At 38.1% G+C, this 10,037-nt stretch overlaps 1 protein-coding gene across 1 annotated transcript in view; it reads left to right on the top strand.

Annotated features, from left to right (window-relative positions):
* The window catches only part of MEGF10 (multiple EGF like domains 10), a 149,765-nt gene that overhangs the window by 38,338 nt on the left and 101,390 nt on the right, over positions 1 to 10,037 (top strand). Inside the window, exon 2 of the mRNA XM_024193361.2 lies at positions 6,545 to 6,677. Coding sequence (XP_024049129.1) covers positions 6,562 to 6,677 — 116 coding nt within the window. The 5' untranslated portion in view covers positions 6,545 to 6,561. The remainder of the gene's footprint in view (positions 1 to 6,544; positions 6,678 to 10,037) is intronic.

Raw genomic sequence — 10,037 nt, 5'->3', positions numbered from 1 at the left:
TCCTCCCCCCACCCCCCCCAGCTTACCTGCTTCCTGCTTCCCGCGAATCAAATGTTCGCGGGAAGCAGGGGAGGGGGCGGAGTTAGGGTGGGGACGTTGGGGAAGGGGCAGAGTTGGGGCGTGGGCAGGGCTGGGGGCGGGGCCGGGGCCCCGTGGAGTGTCCTCCTTTAGGAGGCTCCAAATATGGTAACCCTACTAGTGGCAGGGCCGCCGACGGGGGAGCACGAAAGGGGCAGCAATGTTAAAGCGCTGCCACGGCAAAGACCCTGCTTAAAGTGCTGCCATGGCAGTGCTTTATTGTCGCTGGCCCTTTTGCCCCCCCCCCCAGCTGCCAACGGGGGGGGAGGGGGAAGGGCAGCAAAAGAAGCAGCTGCCCTGGGGCCAGCCATTTAAAAGGGCCCAGGGCTACGGCCGCTGCTATGGTAGTGGCAGCAGCGGACGGAGTCCCGGGCCCTTTAAATCGCTGCTGGAGCCCCGGGTGGTGCGGGCCAGGCAGCCTGGAAGGGCTGGCTGGGGGATGCTGACCCCCAACCCTGCTAGCTTCCTCCCAAGGCCCCGCCCCTTCCGGGGGGGCCAGAGCCGGCTCCCATACGGTAAGTTTTCAATTTTACGTTCACCCCTGGCTATAACCCACTTCATTAGATGCATGGGGTGAAAAATACAGCAGGCAGATATAAATATACAGCACATAAAAAGATGGGAGTTGCCTTACCAAGTGGGGGGGGTGTCAGTGCTAACGAGGCCAATTCAATCAGGGTGGATGTGGCCCATTCCCAACCGTTGACAAGAAGGTGAGCTGGGGAACCACTCCTTCTCCTGGGTTTGCAGGTTCAGAGCAGGCATTTTTACAGTTATAAAGCAAAACTTACGTATTACCTTACAGCATGGGCTATAGATATGACAAGTAAGGTTAATGCATGCAGCAACTTACAAGCATTTTATAGAGTCTAAACATCCTTACAAGTCCAACACCTATCTTGAACAGGAGAACTGGTCTGATTTCCAGCTATGGATTTGTCAGTGCTCAGCCTTGGCAAGAGCTGACACCTAGTTTACCAGTTTCACAGAGTGCACTATAGATGATTAGAAAGTTTCCAAACAACCTATACAATATCTGTGCTAAAGGACAGAAATGAACAAAAAATATCTGACTGATTAGAACAAAGCAGATATTACTTTCCTGGAAGTTCCTTTCCCAATTAAATTATATGTTTCTGCTGCATGTTTTATGCCGCAGAGATAAAAGTGCTTTTGCAAAATTGTGGGAAAGCTATATCAGCATTTTCCTTGCTCTTCGGTCCAGTGTGTCATGTTAGCAATTGTATCATACTATAGCTCTGTTGCTTTGCAGTTCTAATACTGCTTAATTCACCAACAGCATTTGATTCTGCTAACCATAAAATACTTCTCCACTGCCCTGAGCAGCTTCTGCTTCTTTCATGTTTTTCATTATTTTAGCTTTTGTCCCCCAACCTCTCCCAAAATTTACATTTTGTTAAGATAGACTAGAGTATAGTGGTTAGGGCAGAGAACTGTGAGTAGGGCCTCCATTTACCAATCTGTAAATGAGGAATGTTTGCTTTCCTTTCCTTTTTTTCTACTTCTGATCCTGAACTTAATTTAAAAAAAGTTAACTACCTGCCAGGTATAGTAATATTACCTACCACTCTGGGGTTTTGAGGTTTTCTTAATTAGGTCCAGATTATCAAAAGTGGGTGCAGTGGGCACATCTACAAATCCCAGATTTGTGTGCACAAATCAGGTATAGTAACAGTTAACTATCCCCTATATATGGTGCAATTACAGGATCTGCTCACTCGCTTACGAGACAGACTATTGTAATTGTCTGGTTGCTCATGTGAATACAAGTTTATGGATGTACCTATTTATACCCACATCTTACAATTTGCTCATTAATGTTTATAAAACTCTTTGGGATTATCAGTTAAAAGATTTCAAAGAAGAATTATTAATTATTTTTGTTTGATTTAGTAAACACTTACATCCAGATAGGTATTCAGTGTAATCCTTGTTTACGTGACGTAAGTGACAGAGGGAACAACCTATGGCAGTTTCAGTGTCAGCATCATATTCCTCTTATGGGTCCAGACCAGGGGTCTTATCCAAAGGCCACTGAAGTCAGTAGGAATCTTTACACTGACATCAGTGGGCTTTGGATCAGGTGGTGTTGGTCCTGCTTTGAGCAGGGGATTGGATTAGATGACCTCTTGAAGTCTCTTCCAACCCTAATATTCTATGATGCTATGACCAGATTGCCAGGGAATTCCCTTAGGTATCCTGCAAAATGAAAATAATGCTGCTTGTTTGTAAATCTGGGGTTTTGCCTCCAATACTAGTAACAGAAAATGAGGCAGGGCAATCAAATTTTAACACCTTCTGTTGTAAACTGTTGGGTGGTCATTGTTCATCCTATCCTATTCTTTTGAGGAAAAATGTGGTTAGAAAGACCTTATTACTGTTGCTAGATTGAATTTGTTTTGGTTTCAGTCATGCCTTGATGAAGGATGGGAGTGTACTTCATCTATGCTGAAAGAGTTGCATTGATTGGTTACCAGTCAAATAAATTGCTTTTAAAGTTTACTCTGCGAACTTACACGTGGCCTCGGTGGAGCCCTCACATCTTACTTCCTAAATTGCTTGTTAGTTTTGCAGTATTAAATATGATGTGACAAATTTCTTGGTTTTTAAGTATGAAAACATATTGCTGGCAACGAGGGAGCATTTTGAAGGCTCCTCTTCACCTCTTTGGAACACTTTACCATTGATTTAAATGGAATTACTTATAGCTCTAGGCCTGGTAGCAAGTGTTTACAACATCAGTGGCATAAATTATACAAAAATCTGTATGAGGTCAGAAGATCTTTCTCTTCTTACATGAGTTGTTTACTTACACATACTTTTGCTAATCAGTAACATGTAGACAGAGGACATATTCCAACATGAATGTTTTCAGCTCTTAGATCATTTGTACCGTATGTGGTAGACACTGCATATTGGGGGCACTGGAAAAATACTGGTAATATTACCTGTTGAGCCTTTTGTAGCACTATATAGTAGCAAACATGGATCTCTGAGCAGGACACATCAGTGCAAAGTGTAGTCAGCAAGAGTTAAATGAATCATCTATGTTTTTTTTATTGCTAATGTAAACACTTTAGCAATGCTAATCAGTTGTACTGATTTTCTGTTTTGATTTTCCTTAATAATTAAGCAAAAGATCTGGAATGCAATCAAGTTTTACACTAGGGGGCTCATGCAAATGATTTTTTTTTAAATATATTTTAAAATTTGTTAAATGTATCCAAAAGTTATTGAAGTTAAAAAAAAAAAAGAAAAGAAAGAAAAAAGAGAAATACAGTATACAGTCTGCATATAAATAAAAGTGTCTATTTTAATGGAGGAAATCACCACTTTGTTGGTATTATTAAATTGAAAATGCAGCTGCTTTTATTTGTTTTTAAACTAACTCCACACTAAATACCTTGGCATGCTATGCAGAATGAGAGGGAAGTTCCAGAGCATGAAATGTCTTCAGTCATGCCTGGGTTTTGAAGGAAGGTTTTGAAAAACTGGGCAATCTCTGTGATTTCTACTTCACAGTTTTTAAAAAAAAAAAAAAAAAAAAAAAAAAAAGCATGTTTCTTAGATTTTTTTTAAACATGATCTTAAACTGCTTGTATATTTATTTTGTATTCTTAAGGAGATACCATTAAGTAAGTTTCTGTCTATTTCATGTTGCTTCTGCCATGTTCCAATGCATTTTTATTTTTTTTCCTTTTAAAATAATATGTCAATAGGTTTGGTGTTACTCTGTAGTGAAACAACTCAGAAACTTTTTGTTTCAGATACATTTATTTTACCAAAAATATTTTTATTACTTAAAAAAATAACTCTTTGGTGGGAAATCTACTTTATTTCTACATCATAAGTTAGCTTTAACAATCTTAGAATTGTTTTTGCCCAGATTTCGGAAGCCATGTATAAATATAGTGTTAATGTTAGAGTCATCAAATGAGGATACAGGACCAGATCCTCAGCTAGAGTAAAATGGTATAGCTCTATTGATTACAATGGAAACATGCCAATTTAAACCAAATGAGGATCTGGCCCAGTGTAGCAGATCTATAATAGATCTTTCTTAATGCATCTATAAAATCATTGTTTTAGTCTAATTTCTACATTTACACAAAAAAGCAAATTCCAATTTGTAAATGGATGATTTTTTTGGTTTGAATTGTTGACTCTGTATATAGTTTCTAATTTAAGGTAATTGTTTTTGTGTAGATGGCAAATTGCTGCTTACCAGCCTTCATTCTAATCTTTTGTGGGAACAATAATAAGAGCCTGGGTCTTAAAAACTAAAAGCATTTCAGTGTGTATTTTAAAATTCAGTAGCTGAAAATTCAGCTACAACATACTCAAAGCAATTGGGCAGCATTTCAGTTTATTTTTAAGATGAGTTTTTTGATGGAGGAGGGAGTTGTGCTAGCATAGAACTTTATGACTTACAATCAGGGATTTTATATCAGCCATCAATAAATTATTTTTACAGATATTTGATAGTTAAATTTAGAAGCACACCAAAAAATTGGAACCACCTGTGAGAAAATCTTGCAAAAACTTAAAGCAAATTGGTTAAAAAAACCCACATTGTCAATGTATGAACTTACATGGGAATTATGGGTCTGGTTCTGCAAGGTATTGAGCAATTCCTGGAGGTGGTGAGCACTCTATACTCTCATTGAGGGGTTTGTTCAGCATCTTGCAGGTTTGAGTAATATGTGATTCATATATATATATATATATATATGAAAAACCAAAAAAAAGTGTAGCATTTATTTATTATTACTTGATTGTTTATTTGACTTCCATCTTTTCCCTGTGATTTTGTTGTCAGTTTCACCATCCCAGACTGGGTAAACAATAATATTTATTAAAACATGCTAACTGTGATGTTATGTGCATGTTAGTAGGATATTCCATGTGTTAAAGATACAGTCCTTTTCCAAGTAAGTCTATGTTCATCTTTTTGCTATCAGCATAGGATCCAGTTCAACTCTCTGTGCACAAGCATCGCCCTTGTGTGCAGTGGGACATGTCTATTCTCACAGCCAAGATCAGAACATGCACCCTTTTCACAGTGCATTCAACCATCACTGGTCCAAGATCAGTCTTGATTTTGCCATTATTCACATCATTTCTGTGCGAATGTTATCTGAAATATAGATCTTTCTCATTTGCCTAGCTCTCCTCTGCTGGTGTGCACACACCACTGTGTATCATGCTGACTAATATTATCTAATTGTTTTCTTGTACTCCCCATTCTTTCTGTATCCTTTTCTTATCTCTTGTCTTATACTTAGCTTGTAAACTACTTAGAGCAGGGACTGTCTTTTGTTCTGTGTTTGTACAGCCCCCAGCACAGTGGGGTCCTAGTCCATGACTAGGTCTGCTAGCTTCTACAGTAATACAAATAATAAACAATAAGAATATTGAATTCTATCAGTAGGAGGAAGTATGGTCTAGTGAATAGGGCATTGGACTTTGGACTCTGGAGACCTGGGCTCCATTCCTGATATAGACTTCCGGTGTGACCTTGTTCAATCTCTTATTCTAATCTGTGCCTTAGTTCCCCATCTGTAAAATGGGGGTGATATTTCATTACCTCAAAGAGGTATTGTGAGGCTAAAATCCATTAATGATTGTGTAGTACTCAGACATAGTAAGGGGAGCCATTAGAAATAGATAGATGAAGAATTCTGGGATACAGTTTTTATGAGAGATGCTGTGCAAAAGACAGTTGTTTCACATTATACACTATCGTGGTTTTTTATAAGTGAAGTTGGGTCTTATTAAACTGTGGGACTCATAGCTCTAAATACTTTGTCCCTAGAGCCATTCTGTGAACAAGTGTGGTCTGCACTTTTGGACAATACTCAACCAATTGCATCTTCATTCTGATTGGGAACATTCCTGCTCCTCTAGTCTTCAGTCTTTTCTGAGCTAAAGATGTCAGTTGTTTTAATTTGTGTGTCTGTTCTGTGGTATAGACAGATAACCACTAGTATGTAAACTGAGCCCATCTAACACAATTTCACATGACACTGGTCTAGGGTGACCAGATAGCAAGTGTGAAAAATTGGGACAGGATCTGGGGGGTAGTATGTGCTTATATAAGACAAAGCCTCAAATATCGGGACTATCCCTATAAAATCAGGACATCTGGTCACCCTACACAGATCTCCAGAGGTAAAACTGTAGTGCATTTGCTCACTCAGTGCCATCTAACCTGTTCATATTTAATTTCTGATTTTGAATTCTATTAAGCAGAGCCTTGTATTCCTACTACAAGGCTGTCACCATGTGTCTTGCTGTTAAATGCCTGCTAGCCTACATAATCCGGTTTGGGGCCAGATTCTAACTTGGTGTAACCAATGGAGTTTCACCAAGGAAGAATTTGTCTCCCTATGTTTATACTTTGAATATTACCTTGACATAATATAAATCATGTTTTTGTTTACAGGTCATTTATTTGAAAGGATGATTATTAATTTGAACTGGTTTCTGTGCTTCCCGGTTGTGCTGTTACACCACTGGATGGAGACAACATTATCCTTGAATCTTGAAGATCCAAATGTGTGTAGCCACTGGGAGAGGTAATGTTTCTATTAGCATCATAGACCTGATATATCCTTAGTTGCTTCTGATTATATTTATTATTTATTTTATACAGGGCATTTCACATGCTTTAAAGTGTTTTATAAAATAATGAACTGTGGACTGGATCCTGCAGTTACTACAAGGGGAAAAATGAAAAATTGGGCCATCTATATGTAAAGGGACCATCTCGCTTTACATTAGAATGCAGTCATCTCTGGGGTAGGATGCAGCATCCATTATAAGGACACTAATAACACTACACAACCGTACAGGGACAGAAGTTAATAAGAATACCTTATCCAATTAACTCAGCAGGGGAATTTGCATATTCAGAATATAATTAGCCATACTGGAATTGGGCCAAGTATGATTAGGGTGCTTCTTTACTTTTCAGCTTTCCCTGAATCTAAATTAAGACTTGTTGGCTTAATTTTTTGATGAGATTCAGAAATTTAAAATGTACGTCTATAAATTCATCAATCTAGTTAGTCCGTTGCTTTCATGATTTCATGATAATTGCCAGTAGAATGTTCACATTGGGTAAGACAAGATTAAACAATAAGCATTTGTTTTCCCTTCTTTTCATGTATAAAGATTATAATAATGAAACCATGCCTCATGGTCTCATTATCATTATTTAAAAATGCCTACAACTGATCAGCTAGTCAGTAAGCCAGGCTGACTGTTAGTTTGAGGACCTCTCTAGGTTATTCTTCTGACATCAGAAGTAAATTGTATTATATATTTAAGTGCTGAGAGTTTTAGTGAGCATTAGTAGACACGCATGCCTTATGGTGATATTTCTACACTTTATGGGCCATTCATCAAAAATCTAAGGGCCTGATCCAACAAATACTCTGAGATTCATGTGGAACATTTCAACTCTCTGGCCTTAAATTCTCACATGCAAGTTAGAATATGCAAAAACTTGTATTTGCTGATATATATCAAGTAGTTAGCTGAATAAATACCCGGTTTCTGAATGCCAAGCACAAAGCCAGAAGCTTGTCTGATATTACTTTATGTCCTATGTGGTGTGGGATGAGGAGGGGCTGGGGGGTGCTGTCTTTAGCTCTAGGGATGATTTTGAAGGAAGCTACAAGATAAATGTAAACAAAAAGAAAAGAATGATCTATTGCAAGATTTCTTTAAGATAAATAATCAAAGGCTGCAGAAAACAAAAATGTAACAAATCTGCCTAGTGTTTCTAAATGTCAACTTTCATTCATCCTTCCATTTTCTGGGGCTTAAAGAGTGGGTAGATGTATACAAGCACAAACTGAAAATTGCCATAGCATTTATATTCCCATTCAGAACAGACAGCAGGTACATAAGTATAAAAGAGTAACCACCAGCTACCAGCTTATTACTGCTTGTGTCATTGGCATTCCTATACACTTTAAGTAAGAAGCCCGCCCAATAATAAAACCCTCATTACATGTGAACTGAGAGCATAGTAGGAATGAACAGAGCTGGCCCTGTGTAAAGTAAGAAGTGCAGGACCCCAGGGAAGTTGAGGTAACCCCCATAAGATTTGGTTGGACAGAGTATGACAGCTGGATGGATTAGAGTTGTTTGTCTTTAGGAGGATGCAGGAACCAGCAGGGAGTGGGTTCTGGGCACTTGGAAAAGTTAGATCCCCAGTGTCCCCTCTCAAGGTAAGGGTCAAAACAGGAAGGGGAGATTGTAGGTGCTGTCTTGGAATAGACACTGATGAGGGACACCAAATGTGTGGGGCCCTATTTGGCCGCACACTTGGCACATGTTTGTGGCCAGCCCAGGGAATTAGCACCACAGAAGAAAATGTACCCTTCACTGTCATACGTTATAATCCCATTACTCAGTGAAAAGTTGATTTATTGCCAGCACAAACAGTCTGGTTAAGAGTTTTCTAAGATTCAATTATTCTTTTCTCCTCTGAAATGTAGATGGATTCCACTTGCTCCAATGGCTTCTCTGCAGGCTTTGAGTCCCAAACCATGTATACTTTCCCACTGGGTTGCACCTGTAGTTTGGCAGGAAACAAAACTAACACTTTAAAATTGTATTTCTTGAAAGTGATTTTAAAAAAATATGTTTATCTTTAATGTCCCGTACTTTCTAAGCCTCGTTCAGAATACACTTTATCTCCTAAATCTGTTACATGAAATAATTGTTCTACACACTGTCAGCAATTATCATCCAACATATTTCTAAGATTCCTGTCATTTTAGTATCTAAGTATACCATAACTTTAGGTATTCTCTTAATCATCCCTCTAAGTCTTTCCATTCACAGTATTCAAAGCGGATTTCAGGTACAGTTTTTTCAGACATTTCTCTAAAAGTCCTAGCAGATTTTCTCTCTCTACTTTCTCTGGTTGGCCAAGAAACCTCATTTTATGGCTCCAAACTTGGCTCTCCAGCTGCTCAGTGAGATTATTTAAAAGCTTATTCCCTTGATATATCCTCAGGAAAATGTATTACAAATTTCAGTCTCCTGCCTTTATTTCTCCAATTTGGTCCTCACTTGAGACAACTGATTTTTCAGATTGACATTACTTTTCTTTAAACAATCCAGTCTTAGTTCCATTTGGTCGGATATATTACCCAGCAGAGCAGTCCCTGCCTGCATGCAGAACAATTTTCTTTTTTTAGTGAGGTCTGTGATTTTTTCAGTTCATGTCCTCTCTCTGTTCTTTAAAGATGGTTGGGTCACCTCTTAATTAAGCTTGTACTTCCTGATGAGCTTCAATTTTACATATAGTTGTCATTTTTTAACTTTAATATTCATCAGGAAACATCTCAGTACAAGTGGATATATCCATTACACTACTGTGTCTTGTGCTGTATGTTTTTAATGTGGAAATTGCAACATGGTAGACATTTAAAAACTAAACAGAAATCAATGTTATGTTTGGCTATCTGTTAATATCTGCATAATATAGGATTTATTAGGTTGTTAAGATCCAATCTGTGGCAATTAGCTGTTTTCCATTTCATAAAATGATGGACATTGTTAGGATTGAGAATAAGAACATTAAAATATTATGACTGACGCAGATGTTACTCTTTAGTTAACTGTAAGATCTCTTGTTATACTTTTCTCACAATCAACAACAATTCACAGCATAATAGAACTCAGTCATTTTGTAGAAACTCCTAGATTACATTGGTTAGTTATCGTTGCCATCCACTTTGAATTATTAAAGTCTTCAATAAATCAGAATCTAGTGATCACTTTCTTTGATAGACATAATTAATTTCAGGTACAGTTTTCTTGAAAAGAAATATGACCTCCCAAGTTCAGAAAATTTGGCACAAAATGAAAGGCTGTCTTTAAACAAACAACCCAAACAACATTAACTCTTAGTGGTC

This window comes from Terrapene carolina, unplaced genomic scaffold (genome assembly GCF_002925995.2).
Source record: "Terrapene carolina triunguis isolate 2854851 unplaced genomic scaffold, T_m_triunguis-2.0 Scaffold113, whole genome shotgun sequence".
Taxonomy (NCBI): Eukaryota; Metazoa; Chordata; order Testudines; family Emydidae; genus Terrapene; species Terrapene triunguis.
Note: the sequence above shows the minus strand (reverse complement) of the source record. Positions and strands in the feature narration are given on the sequence as shown.